This window comes from Gopherus flavomarginatus, chromosome 17, assembly GCF_025201925.1.
Source record: "Gopherus flavomarginatus isolate rGopFla2 chromosome 17, rGopFla2.mat.asm, whole genome shotgun sequence".
In the NCBI taxonomy this organism is placed as follows: domain Eukaryota; kingdom Metazoa; phylum Chordata; order Testudines; family Testudinidae; genus Gopherus; species Gopherus flavomarginatus.
Window position 1 is genome coordinate 6,936,698 of NC_066633.1, and position 19,516 is coordinate 6,956,213.

Consider the following 19,516-nt stretch of genomic DNA (forward strand, 5'->3'; position numbering starts at 1 on the left):
AATCAGTGCATTTGGCAGCTGATGTGTGCATGTTTGATTTTGATCTGCTTCATCAAATTATGAAATCAGAAATGTGATGCCGACAGAAAGGAACTTGATATTCATTGGCTAGAGAACCTCGGTCGGTGAGAGCCTGGTGTGCACTGATAATGGTCCTGAACCAGTCTTCTTTGTGATGCTGTATTTTGCTTTTTTAAAAATTTGCCTGTAATACAGTTTACTCCTTTAATGTAAGAGTCGTGGGAAATCTTATTGACAAGGCCTGAAGTTTCTCTCTCTGTTAGCAAGGCCTGGCAGTTGGCAGTGGTAAAGAATCACAGAAAGAGCCTTTTTCCTCCAACACTGAACTCCATTAGAATAAGAGAAAATCCAGCATTATCCCTAAAGCTTCCCTCTGTGTCTCCAGGCTTCAATGGGGAACTTTTGCTGAGAACCCAAGGCCCATCTTGTCTAGCTTCCTGCAACCGATTTAAAGAAACAGTACAAATATACAGGCCATGGGGCAAATTGTTTTGAAAAGAGCCAGAATGACGTGGGTGATGAAACCAAGGTTACTCTGGAAGGATGTGGCAATGCACCGATGCTCTCTGTAGTGAAATAACAGCCAATCCGCTAGTAAAGCCCAGCAGAGAAGAAAATGGATGTTGCACATTTTGCCCTAGTCCCACATCTGTCCTGAAAGAGCATCGTCAGAGGGGCGGCTAGGTAGGCATGAGACTGGCTGGCAGGTCATGGAGAGCTGTGGCAAAAGAAAGGAGACAGAGCAGCCTTTGAGCGCTCTGTCAGGTTCGCCTTTGAAGTTCACTCCAGCCAAGTATCTGTAGCACTTCAAACAGGAGGCACTGAAGACTCCTGCTGGCCAGCTGACAGCTTGTTATTCAGCCTACCCACTGTACCCTGGCCAAAGGAAGGGCAGAACGCGAGCTGCTGATGAGATGTAGTTGAACTTAATGAGAGCGTCCGGTGTTATGGTAAAACCCTGCCCTATAATGAGAACAGGTTTTTGTGAAATATACATTAAAAATACCCGGAATGTCTCTGTCCTCACTGAGATGAAAACTGCCTGCAGAGGGAGCCAGTGGGAGCAGAAGTTCTGTTGCTCATTCTCAGGGTTTCACAGGGGGTTAGAACACACTTGTCTGCAGTTCTCTTGTCCTCCAAGCCCCACTCCCTCCCTTTCGTCTGTTCAGTCACCTGTGTGCGCTGTGAGCTCTCTGGGGCAGGGAAGTGTCTTTCTGTTAGTTGGGAGGGGGCCCTGGTCCCTGCCATTAGGGGTTACCGAATGATTAGTCAAGGAAAGCGGCTTTTTAAACACCAACACAAATTCCCTCTGATTTCCTGGAAAGTGGCCCATATTTTGCCAAAAACTAAATACATACAAACTCGCAAACAAACGGATCCCTTCTGGGGCCAGATTCTGTTCCCTTTTACGCCGTATGAACTAGAGTCACTCAAGGTTTTTAGCTTGGTGGAGTTACTCATAAAACTGGAAAAAATTAAACCCGAAGGGCCAGATCCTCAGCTGGTGTAAACTGGCAGAATTCCACTGACTTCGGTGGAGTTATGCTGATTTATGCAAAGTGAAGATCCAGCTCTAAATAAATCAAGACAAATGGGTCCTGTTGTTATTTATAGAGCAGGTCCTGATGCCATTCAAACAGCTCTGATGTAAATCCAGAGTAACGCCGAGATTTTTAGCCCAGTGGATTTATTCTGGATTCCACTGGTGTAACTGAGAGCAGAAGTAGCCCTGGCGCTGGTGTGATGAACTGGGAAAGTTCTTAATGTTTTCTCTGAATACTGTGTTGGTGCCTCAGTGTCCCCATGGCAGTTCTTAAGTATCTGGCAGAGCAAAGGGCCAGTGCACCTAAATGCCTGACACTCTGTCTCTTAGCAACTGATGGCCTGGGCCCCTCCTCTGCAAAGGTGCCAGCTGAAAGTGTTGGAGACAAAGGGATCAGGTGACCTCCTGGCCCGGGGAAAGGGGCTGAGCAGAGAGGAGGGGCTAGGGGGGGTAGTTAGTCTGGAGCTGGCTGGGGACAAGGAGTGAAGTGCAGACTTGGGGGAGTCTGGCTCACTGCCCTCCAGAATGGACCCGGCTGAGGGGTCCGGTTCGCTGTATCTACAAGCTCTGTTTTAGACCCTGTTCCTGTCATCGAATAAACCTCTGTTTTACTGGCTGGCTGAGTCACTTCTGATTGCAAAGTGGGGGTGCAGGACCCTGTGGCTTCCCCAGGACCCCGCTGGGGCAGGCTCGCTGTGGGAAGTGCACGGAGGGGCAGAGGATGCTGAATGCTCCAAGGAGAGACCCAGGAGGTGAAGACATGTGAGCTTCTTGCCCTGAACAAGTCTGCTCCAAGGGAGAGGAGGCTCCCCAAAGTCCTGCCTGGCTTGGTGGGGAGCAGTTCCAGAGCATCGCCCGGTGACTCCGTGACAGCTGGAAACTCTAATACCAATTGTCTCAGCTCAGTGGATGAAGGCTGGACCATGCCACTTATAGCAGCTGAAGATGGAAAAGGCCCATTCGATTGTCTAGTCCAGGGGTAGGCAACCTATGGCACGCATGCCAAAGGCGGCACTCGAGCTGATTTTCAGCAGCACTCACACTGCCTGGGTCCTGGCCACCTGTCCGGGGGGCTCTGCATTTTAATTTAATTTTAAATGAAGCTTCTTAAACATTTAAAAAACCTTATTTACTTTACATACAACAATAGTCTAGTTATATAATATAGACTTATAGAAAGAGACCTTCTAAAAAGTTAACATTTATTACTTGCACGCGAAACTTTAAATTAGAGTGAAAACACGAAGACTCGGCACACCACTTCTGAAAGGTTGCCGACCCCTGGTCTAGTCCATCCCTACAGTGTACCTTGGAATACATTGTCTAGGCAAGTTTTGCATGTCTTAAGAAATGGCATTTCCAATGCCCTCCTTGGGAGAGCACATAGTTGACTGGACCATCATTGGGCTGATGGCTGAGCTGTTAGGGTATGTAACTTCCCTTGAAAATGGAGACAGGATAACATGAGTGCAGCCTCTCATCTCTTCAGTTATCATCTAATCTCTCTGGGTACGTCTACAGGGTAATTTCAAATTAACATAAACCAGTTTTATAAAACAGATATTATAAAATCAATTGCACGCGGCCACATTAGGCACATTAATTCAGCGGTGTGCATCCATGGTCCGAGGATAGCATCGATTTCCGGAGTGTTGCACTGTGGGTAGCTAACCAATAATAACAATAACAATAACTTCGATTTGCGGCCACACTAACCCTAAATCAATATGTTAATATCGATTTTAGCGTTACTCCTCTCGTTGGGGAGTAGTACAGAAATTGATTTAAAGAGCCCTTTAAATCAATATAAAGTGCATTGTAGTGTGGACGGGTACAGCGTTAAATCGATTTAATGCTGTTAAAATCAGTTTAACTGCGTAGTGTGGACCAGGCCTCTCTCTCTAATCACTTGCCCCAATATAACATATACTATTCTCCTGTAACTGGCTTGCACGGATTTATGAACCTATGTGTATGATGCACTGACATTAAACCAGGGCCTCATCCGAACTGCCAGATCCAAACACTTTCAGAGTTTGAGGTGGTCAGAATCTAGATCCAAAATGTTGTGGCCCAGGCCTGGCCCATCCATTGTTGACTCTCTGGAGGTTGGATCCCAGCCCTGGCAGCTTGTCCCAGCAAACCTCTTTGACAGCCGCAGCCAAGGGGTTTTAAAAAAGAATAAAATGACCAAATAGGCCAAAGGCAATTGGTATTTGGATCCAATTAATCAAGAGGGAAAAGCCACTGGTGGTGTCTTCTGGAATAATTGGCTGGCTTGCTCCACAGATGGAGACCAGGTGTAAAATAAAGAACCCTAACATTTTAGGGACCTGTCCTGTAGTTCTTATGCAGGTGAGGCTCCCAAGCACCTCAATGGGAATGTTGAGCCTGTAGTGGTGTGGCAAACTCTGGCAATTTTATTGCGAGTCTCAGGATATTTGACGTTTTTTTCTTAAAGCCCTAGCTGCTGGAATCATGTCAATACATCAGAATCAAGGCTTAAACACCAGAAGGCAAATATTATTTTTTAAAATCTCATGGATTTTTTTTGTACTGGGGTGGCCGCTGATGCATAATTTGAACACCTGGGTTTGTCTATACTGCTGGAGCTAGCTTCTGCCTGCTGAACCGGCTCTCTCTTCTTGGCCACACAGGAGTTTCTGGCCTTGCTGCTTGGGCCAATGCAATAGAGCCACTTTGTTCCTTCTAAGCTATCAATGGTGAAGGCACCTGGTGAAGCTTTGTGACACTCAGAGGGTACATCTACACTACAGGATAAATTCGAATTAGCTTAAACCGATTTTATAAAACAGATATTATAAAGTCGATTGTGCGCATCCACACTAGGCACATTAATTCGGTGGTGTGCGTCCGTGGTCTGAGGCTAGCGTCGATTTCTGGAGCGGTGCACTGTGGGTAGCTACTGTAAAAGAATGAGGCCAATAACGTCGATTTGCGTCCACACTAACCCTAAATCGATATAGTAATATCGATTTTAGCTTTACTCCTCTCGTTTTGTAGGAGTACAGAAATTGATTTAAAGAGCCCTTTAAATCGATATAAAGAGCAGTGTAGTGTGGACGGGTGCAGCGTTAAATCGATTTAACGCTGTTAAAATCGGTTTAACAGCGTAGTGTGGACCAGGCCAGAGATAATCCAAAGACATTGACTCATGAAGATTCCTCCATCAGTTTTCCTGGGCCAGTTTGAAATCCGTACACTGACACCTACAGTCAGACAAGTAACCAGACTAACTGGGACAATATAAATGTTCAGGTGTTCCAAAGGACTCAGATAGCATGTGGCTTTACCAAAGTGTGCTGTGAGCAAAATTCCTGTTGAAGCCTCCTGCTTATGAAATGCATTGGCCCCGTGCATTTTTTCTCCCTCTAGTGGCTGAATCATGTAAAAGGAGTATGAGTCTGTTACTGATTTCAAGATTGCAGACCCAGGTCACGCTTGTAGCGTGAGATGTCCTGGATTCAGTGCTGTAGGTGACCCAAGCAGGGCATCATTACATTCAGATACCAAGAACCGGAATAGAAAGAATAGGATTTCTAGACTAAACACCCAGTCTCACTTGACGGCCCCATATCAGGCCCCCTCTAGATCCAACAGAAGCCTCCTTGGGGGCAGTATTAAACTGCCAGGAGAAAGCACCATTTGCTGATGATGTGTGTGGGCCTTTATTGAGTACAGCTGTTTTTAGATAAATGCAACATAGTCAAATAGGAATAGCCACAAATCTCTTGTATTTGTCAACTGCTCATGGTAATTAGAGTCTCCCTTTTTGCAGACAGTAATTTGTGGTGAATGTTTTTGATGGTGAAATAAGGCTAACCCAGGGCCTTGTAGGCTGATTCACACCTTGGTACAGTATTTGCAATTAGCACACACTGTGTCAAGATGTCTGCTCAAACCTAGACACTTTCACACTTATCTGCAGATTAGTTCAGAAACAGTTATTCAGATTGAACTGAAATAATGTAGCTAACTCAGTCCCATTGAGCTGAAATGCAAGAACGGGAGTTTGTTGCCCTTGTTTCCGACAGCAAGTCAGAAAACCATATGGCGTTCATGCAGCTAGATCAAGGAAGTGCTACAGCCCCAATATTTAGAATTCATAAGTGGCTTTGGAAAATGAAATGGGCCAAATCCTCAGCTGGTGTGGACTGGTGTAAATCCATTGGGTCCATTCAGATCCGGCCTTACATGAATAGAAACAGTTGCCAATTTTGGTTAGTTATTTCACTGGAAACTGTGGGTCAGATTCACCCCGATGTGACTCTCTGATTAACTGGACCAGTGTATTTATAATCTTTGCTGGAGACCCAAATACAACATCACTGAGTGGGCATGAATAAACCAATGAGTGCAACATTGATTGGTTGATGAAACATGTTTGCCGAACTCTCTAAGGCTCAGCTGGAAATGTGCTCATGAAATAACGAAGTGAACAATTAACAAAGTGACCCCCCCAGTGTCAGTGGAAGTTCTCACTGACATTTCTGCACCACTTCCTAAAACCGTGCTGGCCCTTCCGGCTCATGCCCTCCGGGAAAAGCCAGCAGAAATAGGGAGGCATTGAAACACACATTGAAGGTCAATAAACGTGGCCTCTCAGACCAGTATGCGGCGTGAGTCCACAGCTGGTGACCTCTAAGGGAAGATACCCTACTTCCAGCCCCTGGGTGTCTGATCCAAAGCCCACTGAAATCAATAGAAAGATGCCTATTAACTTCAATGGCCTTTGGATCTGGTCCTAAAAATGGAAACTCTCAGTTTGAGTGATTTGACTGATCACAGCTGTTGTGACAGAACATTAGGAGCGGGGGCATTTCTGCGGTAGCCATGATCCCAACCATAAAATGCCAGGAATTGCATCTGGAAACAAAGTCTTCTGCGAAGAGCTCTGCCAAGTAAGGGACTTATCCAAAGTCCATTGAAGCCAATGGGAAGACTCTCATGGTCATTGGCTCAGGTCCTAAGTTTGCAGCTGCTATTCTGTACTAGTTGAAGTTTCTAAGTGATCTCCAGATGCAACCTCAGGAAGAGTGCAATGCAGGAATCCAGTCTAGAGCCAACCAAGGACTGGCTTACTGGGGCAAGGTTCCTCCCCAGGAAAGGTTGCAACCTCCTCATCACATGTGGATGAAATGAAGCAGTTGGCTGCTAGATCTACTTAACTGTTTAAGAGGCACTGGGGATCCACCAGGACTCCTGGATCCCATTACAAAAGTCAGGCCAAGACCCTCATGGCAGGGAAGCCAAATGATATCAGAAAGCGGCATTGCGGTTGCTGGCCCTGGGGCAGAGAGGGAGAAATTACCATCTTAATGCCAGGAACAAGTCAGTCTCTGAACCTTGTCGTCGTTTGCATGGAATATTGTTGATGCCTTTGACAGACCATTCATTATTCATTGTTCCTGTGAACTCTCCAGAATGAAAACCCAGAGGTAAGAACCTGACAGTCATCATCATCATCACGTTCCCATTACATCTCTGGTGTTTAGGGCAGTGACAAAGCTCCTCCACCCCTGTCTTTTTCTGGCAAGTCTTCCAGTGGTTCCCCAGCTGTGCCCCAGGTTTTTCAGCTCGGCTTCCACAGCTCCTCACCATGTTGTTTTCAGGTGGCCTCGTTTTCGCTTGCCTTCATGTGTCCATTTTATTCCTACTTTGGTGATGAAATCAGTTTCTGTCTGAAGCACATGGCCTGAGCCTGTTGTTAATCTTCCTAATCCCATCCATTTGCTCTCGCTGGCACCCAGGATGTGTAAACTGAAGCGTCTCATCTCTGCTGAGATGTCCGTGTGTTCCAAACACCAAGTTTGGTTTTTCTTTTGGTGGTGAGCACTTCAGTCTTCATGCCAGTGGCTTCCTCTTGGCTTTCACTGCTGCCGGTCCTACGGGTTGTTGACTCCTGCGGGCCATCACACACAGTAACGGTCGATTTCTCCGCTGCTGTTTCCATAACATATTTTGTTTTTTATGGGACAGGGTTGCTAGCCCTGTGCCTAACCCCCAACCTGGAGGACCAGGATGTCTGTTTTGTCCGGCCTCTCCTCCACAGACCAATCCAGCCGGGTTGAACCTGCCCAGAGCAAGAAGCCTCCGCCGACACAGACTCTAGGGATTGTTAGATCATGTGAGCTGTCTCACCACAACAAGGCACGGACACCAAAGGACAGAATATGACAGTGCAAGGGGTTTTTGTTCCATGTACACGAGGTGTCCTGAAGGAGCAACAGGCAATGCCTCCAGCTGTATATGTCAGCATAGAACCATTTTATCCCAGGCCCCTTACGAAGGGGACAGTGGCGGTGTTAGAGAGTTTATGGATGACTGGAATCCCTGCCCTTGGATTATATTGTATCTAGGAAATGTAGCTTTTTTAACAGGCCCTTGGAACAGTTTCACAAGAGGGTCAGTGCCTCCGCTGTTGCAAACCAACCCAGTCAATGGAGCTGTGCTGGCATACACCAGCTGAGCCCAGCATGTGCCATGAGATAGGCGCTTGCATTGTGAGCTTTCCCAAGCAAGGCAGCGCTGGAGCGGCTCTGTACAGGGGAGATGAGAGCTCAAAGAGAACCCCAGGGGCTGCACATGATCACAGGGGTGATTCCCCCTCCTCCCCCGAGCTGGCACTGAACCAAAACACCAGCATGGTGTTAGGGACTCGAAGGTGGGGAAAGGGCTCTGTAGACCCCTGCCCCTCATTTCTCCCATAACAGATAATATTTGCTTTGGAAAGGGCTGACGTTTCTTGCATCGCAGTGACAGAGCTGCATCATCTTGGGGCACAGTGACATCACCCCAAACCTAGGAGTCAGCTGGCATTTGATTTCGCCTTCCGAGTTTCAGGACATGTGGTTACCCATCTCCATTGTACTGAAGAGTCTGGCCAACTTCTTGGATCCTCACAGCATAATCTTCCTTTTCTTTAATTTGCAAATGACCTACTCGCAGCCATGTTACATGAGAGATTGGGGTGTGTGGATAAACCAAAATAAAGGTTAGAAAAAGAGTTACTGAGAACAGAAAGTCTGAAGTTTCTGCTAGTGCTCAGACTGTTCCATGTGGAAATGTAATCACGTGAGCATGCCTCCCGAACACACGCAGACACAGATCTCCCAGGCCCAGGTCCTCCAAGGTGTATAGCTGCCAGTGAAGATCTGTGTCACAGTCACTCCCGTACACACGCCCAAGGCCATATACACAGACATGCTCGCACACACACACACACACTCCCCCAATAGGTATGTACCCAGATCCACACGTGACTACATATGCCCATGGCCACACACACAGCTCACATGTCTGCCATTAGGATATTTTCCCCTGATAGTAATGCATGTCTACAGCCTGTTTGGTGACCTTCTCCTCTCGCCTCCACATGTAATAAGCTTTTTCGATGGCAATTCCTCTCCTTAGGGGCTGACAAAAGCCCCATTTCAGCTTAATTGGGGCTATAATCCGTGAAAAAAATGACTAGAGTTGGGCAGAAACCAGCGAGACTCCTCTGATCTCAGCCTGAGGCTTTTGACACTCCCTCCAGCTGGGCTTTTGTGCAGCAGGGCAGCATGGGTGTGTCTACACTGCATTGTAAGCCTGGGTCAGTGGGACCCGGGCTAGTGGACTCAGTGTGTCCAAGCCCAGGCTGGAGCATCCACACTGCATTGTAAACCTGGGTTTACAATTGCTGGACCTGTGGTCTCTCACCTGGGCTAATGGATCCATGCTGCCCTGTGCAGACCTTCTGACTTGGATCTGCGGCTTGAGCTGCATCCGCACTGCAGAATGACAGGGCTTGGACTCAAGTCTCAGTGGGACTTGGGTTCAGACCCCCTGTGCCAAGTGGGTCCTAGGACCTGGGTCCTGAGTAGCTGACTTGAGTCAGACTGATTTGTGTGTGGACAGAAGGGCGGGGTTGGTCTCAAACCTGAGCCTGAACTTGGGTCCACAGTGCAGTGTAGGCATACACAATGGGATTGAGAGGAGGGTGATTGCTTCTTCCCCTAGGAAGGACTCTGCAGGAGCAGAACTTGCTGTGGGTGACTCTGATGTGATTTGCTTTGTATCTGCCAGTAATTCTGAGAGTGAAAAACAGCCCAGTTATAAGTGCACCTAACTGCTCCATCTAGCGTGCTTTAAATTCAAGATGACTGCAGGAGCGGGGAAGAGGAGTGACTCCTGCATTCTCCTTGTGCTCCTTCCCTCCATGCCCAGAGGTGACTGGGGGCAGAGCCCCAGCTGGGGTGAATTGGTGTTAATCAGCAGTGCTCCACTGACTTCAATGGCCAAGTTCCACCAGCCACGGGTCTGAACCAATGGAGGATCCTCGTTGTACAATATGTCCCCTATGGGGACCGCCGCCAAAACCTTAATACTGCTGCTCCTTGCAGAGACTCACCCATGGCCACCTGCTTATTTTACCTGATCCTTAGAGGAAGGAAAGCAGTGCTCCTCCCATGGGGCCCAAATCCTCTTCTCTGTACTTGCCTCCTTTTTGTTATTTGCATTGTAGTATGCCCAGAGGCCCCAATCTGGGATCACTGCCCCCATGTGCTCAGAGCTGTACAAATATCCATCCATACACTACTACAACGCAAATAACAAAAATGACAGAGGACTGTCCCTGCCCCAGAGAGTTCACAGTCAAAGCTCAGCAAGGAAACAGGGGAATACACCAGCTGGGGTTAGGAGGACGGATAATGTAACAGTGAAATTATCACCTGGAGTGTAATAAGTCACAGTACACACCCTGCCTAGCCTTTTTCAAGTGTTAACTTTTATATTCCTTGTATGTAATGTTGGCATTTTCCTGTTGTTTTTTCCAGAGTCGTCTCCCTGGCATCAAAGTGAAATATCTTTTCCTTGCCTGGCTGGGCATCTTCGTGGGCAGCTGGGTGGTGTACATACATTACTCATCCTATTCCGAACTGTGCAGAGGTCACGTCTGTCAGATGATAATCGTGAGTGCTGGCAACTTTTACTTCCTCCTGCTGCTTTGCTTCAGATCTGTGTGTTTTTCAAAGCCCTCAGGAAGGGAGAGGGGGACTTCGGATATTGGGAGGTAGTGTCATCAGAGCAGGGGACTGGACTCAGAAGTCCTGGCTACATTTCCCCAAGGGAAGCGATCGCTGTGATTGTTTGGGTGTCACTTTTAACACATTTTGAGGGTTCTTGAGGATGAAAGGGGCCATATATAAAACTAAGACAGGAGAGGGCTGAGAATCTTATAGGGGAGATTTCTGGTGCTTTCGGCTTCCAGGCAATGAAGGGGGAACAGCCTGTTCCATGATGTTTTTACATTTCAGAAGTGAAGAAACAGCCCAGTGAAAGATCCAGGCACTCACATACTGTGGAGAGGCTCAGAGCCTGATGTACACTTCATAGCTGGTGTGTGCTTCTATAAGGGACAGAACCAAGTCCCTGGACAAGAAGCCCACCAAATTCAGGGATGTTGGTGTCCCTTCCCATTCTTTGCTCTGGTCTCAGTTCCCACAGTGGGTTGATCCTGCCCCCTAGGGACAGAACAACACTAGGGCTGGCCAGAAAACAAGAATTCCTTTTCACCAGTGTTTCTCAAACTGGGGTCGCTGCTTGTATAGGGAGAGCCCGCTGCAGGCCCGTGCCACTTTCCACAGTGCCCATTGGCCTGCATTGGTGAACTGCGGCCAGTGGGAGCCACGATTGGCTGGACCTGTGGACGGGGCAGGTAAACAAACCGGCCTGACCCGCCAGGGGCTTTCCCTACACAAGTGGCGACCCCAGTTTGAGAAACACTGCTTTTCACAAAACATTTAGATATTTAGTCATGTCTTGTCATTCTGTGTTGGAGATTATTTTTATGAAAAATCAGACAGATAGAGCCCCAGGCAGAGCGGAGACTTGTCCCCAGGTCTGGGAAACATTAACATCAAACCCAAGCTGCTTCTGTGACAGGTTTCAGTTATGACAAATTGGCATTTTCCAGCAAAAATAAGTTTTGTCAGAAAATTCCCGACCATCCCCAAGCTTTGGAGAAGTGTGGACGCATCTCCAACCCCAGCTTTGTGGCTTGGCCTCATCTCTGATTTTAGCATTTCAGGACTGAGATGAAGTTTGGTTTGAGTTCTTATGAGGCGCCAGGAGTCGGGGGAGGTTTCTGTTTTCTCCCCGATGGAAGAGAGCGGATGACTGTAGCCAAATGATGCTGGAGGGCTTTTTGCATGGACCTGGCTTCTTCCCTTTGTGGGGAGATGATCTGCTGTGCTTGATAACATATCTAGGGAGCTCTAAGGCCTTTATTCCCCTAATATCTGAGTACCTCCTACTGAATGAACTGGCTGCCGGGGGATCTGAGAATGGAGCGTGTCCGTGTGGGCAGAGATGGAGCGAGGCGAACAATGTGGAAAACGTTTCTTGACAAATGCATGGCGTGAATGTGTGGCAAGGGCCTTGTGTGCAGCAGGGGTTGTCAGAATGAGTTCAGTCTCACAGGGCCGTGCGGAGTCTCAACCCCTTGCACGCGCCCAGGGGCAGGGTAAAGGAGGGCCGGGAAGGGGTGTGTCTGAGGAGCCGACCTGGGCTTGACTTCCAGCCTTATCATGCTGAGCAGACATGTAGCCAGACTCTCCCCTCTCAGGCCCCGCTCCTGGTACTCGGCTGGAGTAGCCTGGAGATGAAAGATGGCCTTGCAAGGAGGGCCCTGGGCTGGGTCTCAAGACACAAGAGTCACAGATGGGTAGGACTGGAAGGGACCCCAGGCAAGACAGCTGGGTTCAAATCACAGCTTTGCCCCAGACTCCCTCTGTGAGACCTTGGGCTGGTCACCTTGCCTTGGTGCCGGTTCCCCCTCAGTACCATGGGGAGAATCTCTTTTTGGGGACTGTCTCAAACTCTGTGTTTATGGAGCTCCGATTAGGGGCTCGCTGGTAACACAAATAACTAAGAACATGAACTGATGAGGTAGGGTCCTTGCTCTGCAGTGCACTCACCCCTGCTCACCCCTTCTCACCTTGTGCCAATACGCCCAGTGCCCTGAAGGTGTCCTGGGCAGCTCTTCTCCTCCCCAGCAGTCTCCAGATGTGCTGAGCAAGCAGCCCCGCAAAGTGCGGCTACAGGATTCCACAGGGTGATGGCTGGAAAGCTGCTTCAAACCATCATGGTGCTTCTTACGAGGCTCCTTGGGCTTTATGAAGGGATGTCTAATTAGAGTGAACACCCCTTTCGTGGTCCAAGACGCTCGCCCAGTGCTTCCTGTCTGTGACTTCCCAGTGCCAGAAGCCTCTGACCTGCAAAGAAGCCCAGTTAGTATTCACCTGATAGCTGTAATTAGTGGGGAATCAAAGATCGTCTATGCCACAGTTAACATACACAAGAGTTTTCAGCGGTGTAATGAGGCGTAGATGCCGGAGAATTTTCTGCTTCTCTGGCTCACTTCTTACTGCCTTCCTAACCCCATTGACACTTGTTGGGTTCTGCTTCGTCTCAACTCACCTCTGCTCTCACCCAACCTTCCGCAATGGAAATAACACTGGCCCCGAGTCAGCTTTAGGGGCGCCCATGGAGCCCCAGGACTGGGACAGGGCCCCTTCCATTCAGATCTCCTTTAAAAAAGGAGTCAATGTCTTCTCCTTCTCAGAGTACTGTTGCCAGGACAGGCATCCCAAGGCCCTGAGCCTGCTCCAGCTCACAAAGCTGGTCTTCAGGGCTTGAGACCAGGCCCCTGGCTTCATATAGCAAGAACGGGACAAAAGCAGCCCCATTTCCCCTGCACTCAGCAGTTGTGTCACTTAGCAACAGCAGCAGCATCCTGTCCCCCCGGCATGTGGGGAAGAGCAGGCACAACATGTGAGAAGGCGAGGACCTCAAGCAGTGAAAGGAAATTGCAAATGTTGCCACCTTGTGAAGTGACATTGCTCCACAGTAGTTTTCTGCCCTGCCTCCCTCCTCCAAAGCCCCCTCCCTAAAACCCAGCCCTGGCAATGTGGCCACTTGCCCAGACAGCCTCCTGATCTCCAACCCATCTATTTCCTGGAGATCCACCCGCTGAAGCATCATCCAGGGTGTGGAGGTGCTGTTGATCCTGGGGAAGGTAGCAGCTTCCTCCCACTCTACAACATTTTCCCTCCTGTGTGTGCTAGGACACTGTCCGCTCCCTTGCGGGAGAAGAGCCCTCTGACCCTAGAGGATGTGAGCCGATAGCTAGATAGGAGAGACCTAGCAGGGCAGCTGGGACAGCCAGCATGTAGAGCTGTGCTAACACGTCTCGACAGCACCATCGGCTGGAGGGTGGGATCTGGGTACCAAATGCACAAGCATCAACTATTGAGCTGCAGGAATAAGGCCAAGATTTGCAAAGCAGCTAGTGACTTTGGGTGCGTCAGTAATCAACTTCAGGTGCCTCAAAGGGGCATAATATTCAGAGGAGCAGAACACCCCTCAAGTCAGACCGCTTCAGAGTGACTCAGGTTGGGCCTGCACTAACCAAGATCACTAGTCACTTTGGAAAATCCTGTCCTAAGTCCTTCATCTGGGAGTAAGGAGAAGGATGGGGGCAGGTACTAGAGGGAGAGCCATAGCTAGGGTGACCAGACAGCAAGTGTGAAAAATTGGGACGGGGGTGGGGGGTAATAGGTACCTACATATAATAAAGCCCCACATATCAGGACTGTCACTATAAAATCAGGACATCTGGTCACCCTAGCCATAGCTGAATGCCTTGAGCCAGGGTATTAGACCAACATGTCTGGGAAGCTGAATTTTCCAGCCTCATGCTGGTTTGGTTTGGGGTGAGTACACATCCCACGAGCAATGATCACAGCTGCCTGAATGGCTATTTGTGGGGGGCTAAGCAAGCGACCCCACCTTGAGACTCCTGTGCCATGTGTTGACACTGGGACACAACATCCACGTGCTTTGGAGGCTGGGTTGCAGCGCGCCGGCCGTTTCATGACGCTATGGTGACGTTGTACAGAAACATCCTGCGGGTCCCATTGCAGCCTGTTGTTGTGTTGGGAGAAGTTTGTCTTGCCGTGCAAACCTCCCAGACTGACAAGATGACTAGAGAGGCAAATGGTGGGAGAGGGATTTTTTGAGGTGGGGGGGCATGCCCCCAAAATGCAGGGATATCCTGTGCCAATGCAAAATGCACACAGAGATGGACAGGTAGCCATTTTTCAGGATCATAGGATGGAGTCCAGTGTCTTCCTGTTATACCCACCCAGTACAAATCCTAGTCTGGCAAAGAAAATCATTCTGGGCCTGATCCTGAGCATCCACTGAGCACCCAGAACTCCCCCTGATGCAATGCTCTCAGTATCTTTCCAGCTCAGAGCCTGCAGGACAGATCTCTTTGCTGCGAGGCTGATGATAAAAAGAGCTACTGTGTGTCAACAGGTATGGATGCTTGTATGTATAGGCATGCATGTGCTTGTGTGTGTATGTGCATGCTTGTGAACATCTGTGTACATGTGTTTGAGTGCGAATGCCCGTTGGCGTGAGCGTGGTTGTGTCTGTGCAGCCTTGTCCACGAGTGAGGGTTTGTTTCCGCATGTGCGTGCGTGTGTGTGTGTTCACTCCATTTAAATTCCCAGAAATGTATTTCCTGGCTGTGGGTTTCATTGAGACAGATTAACTCTCCCCCCTAACCCCACTAACCAGCCCTAACCGACTCCTGCAAATGGCCGTAGTAACGTTGTTACGTTCTAATCCGATAGTAGGAAGGAAGAAAGCAGCAGTGGGGGAGGGAGGATGTTAGTGGGATTGAAAAATGCTTCATCTGGCATGCAGGCTGAGCTGTCTAATTGAGCCAGCCAGCTCTGGGAAGCTGTTAAAACCCAAAGGAATGGTGGATGGGGGGAGCTATGAGAAAGACAATATTGAATAAACGATGCAACACTGTCCATCAATTTTATCGTTAACTCTCTGTCATATCCCTTTGGGGTTCTAAATACCTCCTAACAAGTTATTCGTTAAGGATTTAAATTCTGCTGTCAAAATTAGAATGAAATAGCGGCACGTTCATCTCCTTTTTTGATTCTTATTTTAAAGCCATGAAGGGTCTTTTCCACTTCAGACCAGGAAGGGAATGATCCCGGGCCCCGACCTGGTCCTGTCACCCCCAGGAAGTTGAGCCGCACGGGCCCACAGGGGAGGAGGAGGCAGGAGTCACTTCCACCTGCAGAGGTGCCATGAGCATGCCAGGGCTGGGGCAAATCTGGAGGAATCTCTGCCCCAGAGCTTTAGAACTGCCCAGGGGACTGGAGCCGCATAACAATCACCAGAGCTTCTCTGAGCAGGGCGTGGAACTGGAAGGGGGCTGGAACAATGAGGTTCCAGATCATTGGCAGAGCTCTGAAGTCAGATCAGTTCATCCCATCTGGGGGTCACAGCCAAACAACAGGTGTATGTATGTGTGTCCAAGCCCGTCCCTCTACTGCTATCCCACTGAGGCCTGGGGAAACCTGTGCATTTCCAGGCCTGAGTTCCCTTTGGAGCCTGAGTGCCCTTTGGAGGAGGTAGGCTTCTGAAGCTTGCTCCAGCTGACCCATTTGAGCCTGTCTTAATCTCCTGCTATTGATCCTGACTCTGCAGCTAGGAAGCGTGTGGTAGCTCCTGTGTAGAACTCAGAGGGGAGAGAGGGACTGGGAGTGGTGGGGGGCGGCGGTGAGGAACAGCCCTGTGCATAGTAACTGACATCTGCGGAAACTCGATGCCTTGTGAACTGACCCCGGTCCTCTGGGTGCTCACACGGGGCCCTTTGTTCAGGGCAATCCTCGCTCGCTGGATACCCGGCTCCGTCTTGGCTCCTTTGGACTCAGTCACCTCTCCCTGAACCCAAAACCTCTCCCTTGTAACATGAGGAGAGAATCGGCCCTTGTGTGAGCCCACCAATGTGCCCGGTATGCTCCCTGCCCCTCCGAGCCCATGCCAGGGCTGTCTCCGTGCTGCCAGCCCTGTGGTCACAGGGATCCCCCTCCTCCATGGCTCGGATGAAAGCTTTGTGCATGATGCCCAGATGACACGATGCTGTGTGTGAGTGGCGCCGCTCTGCTGGGCAGCTCGGCAGAGACAAGCAGGCATTAAAGTGGATGAACCGAGGAGAAGCAGCTGTCACTGGACCAGCCATGGGAAGTGGCCTAGGGAGCATACCCCACAGCTGCCAGCCCACATCTGGTACCCGTGCCCCTGCCCCACACCTGCCTAGTTCTTGGAAACCTGAGATGTGACTTTCATAGTCCTGCCTGGGCCTTAATTCTCTTTCTTCTTCAGACTGAATATTCCCTTTGTTATTGGAGGGTTGCTCACAGGTCCTGGGTTGCATGCGTGTGTTTGGTTTTTGGGTGGCTCATGAGTCCTGGAGCTGAGTATCCTGGAAACTTAGGAATTGTCTGACCAGAATAGACCCTTGGCCCACCTAGGCTGGTATCATGACTTGAAAAGTGGCCAGCGACAGGATGCTTCAGAGAAAGGTGCTGGACGTTTCACATGGGGGCAGTTTCTTCCTGACCGCCAAGCAATTAGTGCTCAGCCTATACCCTGAAGCATGAGAGTGTACTGGCTTGTTTTTGCAGCATCTTGTAAATAGCTGCCAGCATAGATCACACTTACAGAAGAAAAAAACATTTCAGCTTCTACTGTGGGGAAAAAGCTATACAAAGAATTACATAGACTTTGAAAACAGAGTGAAAAAGATGAAAATAGATCAAATTTGGGGCCAGGCAACTTCAAACCTCTCTCTTTAAGTTGGCTATAAGATTCGGTATCAGCATCTCTTCTAGACTGCAGTGTAGTGCTGTTGTGTGCTGTTAAACAGCTGCCATACTCCAACCCAGAAGTGGCCGCGTTTCAGTGGGGGCTGAAGTGACTCCCCATACAGTTTACCTATCACTTTGGGATGATATGCAAGATATTCGTATTGGGCCAATGCTCAGTCCTTACTTAGACAAACCTTCTGTTGTCTTCAGTGGTTGTTTTGCCTGAACAAGAGCTAGATAGCATTTTGGCCTATTGTTATTTATTCCAGGGGTCGCTCCTGACTGACTAGCCAGTCTAGTGTTCACATCAGATCTGCCTTCAGTGGTGATTAATTCTTGTAATTGGAATGAAGTGGGGAGGAGAGGCTTTACTGTGAATGCTGCTGGAGTCGGATCCGACAGCAACCCTGATGAATGAAATCTGCTTTGTGATCTAATTAATAAAAGACAAGGGAAAATGATAGCATCGGTTTGGAACAGATTTTGTTCTAGATGGGGTAATCCCTTCCTAATAATTATATCTAGCCCTTATATAGCACTTATCAGTCAATCCCGGAGCACTTTACAAAAGGAGAGACCGTATCATTATTCTCATTTTACACTTGGGGAAACTGAGGCACAGGGTAGGAAAATGACTTGCCTAGGGTCACCTAACAGGCCCATGGCAGAGCCAGGAATAGAACCCAAGTCTCCTGTATCCCAGTCCAGTGCTCTGCCCATGAGCCTTATGATTTCCGTGAAGTTATTCCTGATTTATAGGGTTGTTACTGAGGTCACAATCTGAACCATTTCCTTCTGTACTGTTATTAACTGGTGCACAGGCCTTGTGCTGACCCCCTTCCCAGAGGTGAATCCCTCCATGACCCCTCATTGAGCTGGAAGACTTGACCAAGGGGACTGAGTCATCCGCACAGTGGGTAACGGAGGCTGGTTTCACGCTGAAGGCTTCACACAGCAGGTAGTGAGTAGGTGGGTGCAGATACCTGCGTGTTGCTCCCCAGCTTGTGTGCACAGCCGACCCATGCTGCATGCGTACCTACCTCCACTGCCTTCCAGGGCAACTCTCCACACCTGGCCAGGAATTCACCTAGCCAAGGGATGGGTAAGGTCCTCAACATGGAAGGAAAGTCTCGAGAGAGCAGGCTCTCTCTCTCTCGCTCTCTCTCTCTCTCTCTCTCCCTCTCCCCCACACACTTACCGAGACAGGCTTTTTAATCAGCCCTGATTACTGAAAGGTTGTACTATGTTTTGTTAACGGATCAGGGACTGGAGTGAGTGAGAGGGAGAGAAATCCAAAGTTTTTAGCGTGTCGGGGCCAAAATGCACCATCGAGAGCTGGGGATGGGAGCGGCCTCTACTGAGCAGTTCTTAAGGCCCCGATTTATTGGCTGTTAAATGAGGCGTGACCTGCCTCCCATCTGATTGAATAGTTGCTGTACAGGCAGCGAAGGGGGTAACTGCACAGCAAGGTGCTGGGTGACAGGAGGAGGGAGGGCACTGGAAAACATGCAGCAGCCAGGCGGCTGAGGATGTAGAGGTTGGCAGGGGTACCAAGAGCAAGGAGAGACCAGAGCTTGTTTGCCTTTCTGTCCTGATACGGTCCAAAAAGTGGTGATCTGCTGGGCAGTAGTGTGGAGCGATGGGTGATCGGAGCTGAACACCTCTTTATGAGGATGTATTAATAGTTTGTATTATGGTTACGCTCAGTGGCCCCCGCTAAAATTGTGGCCCATTGTGCCAGGCACCATGCAAATGCCCAGGAGGAGACAGTCCCTGCCCCATAGAGCGTAGACCCTAAATAGACAGGGTGGCAGGAAGGCAGGATGATTCTTAGAGCTTTATGGATTTTCTCGTTCCGTGAGAATTTTTCAGATTTTTGAAAAATTTTCCTGTCCCAAATTGGGCCAAAAAGTCAAAAATCTCTAAAACTTTCATGACCTGAAAATCCTTCATGCACTGCTGATCATCGGATGATGGTGCAGAGAACTGTGCAGTGACCTGGAGAGACTGAAACCAGTTTGATGGGCTCAGAAGAGGCTGTAACCGATTGCAGCCCTGAACAGAGGAGAGGAGAGGTGCTGAGACGTGAGCTGTGGCAGTTTAGTAGCAGAGAGGCTTATAAGTCAGTCCACAGTGAGGTGGGGACAGTGGGTTCTAGGCTGGGGACTGGGATCAGCACAAGGGATGAGGAATTAGGAGCCTGGAT

The 19,516-nt window shown here is 49.1% G+C and overlaps 1 protein-coding gene across 1 annotated transcript in view; it reads left to right on the plus strand.

Annotated features, from left to right (window-relative positions):
* Positions 1–19,516, plus strand: part of DIPK1B (divergent protein kinase domain 1B) — a 39,713-nt gene that overhangs the window by 2,748 nt on the left and 17,449 nt on the right. Inside the window, exon 2 of the mRNA XM_050926757.1 lies at positions 10,405–10,539. Within this exon, the coding sequence (XP_050782714.1) occupies positions 10,405–10,539 (135 nt within the window). The remainder of the gene's footprint in view (positions 1–10,404; positions 10,540–19,516) is intronic.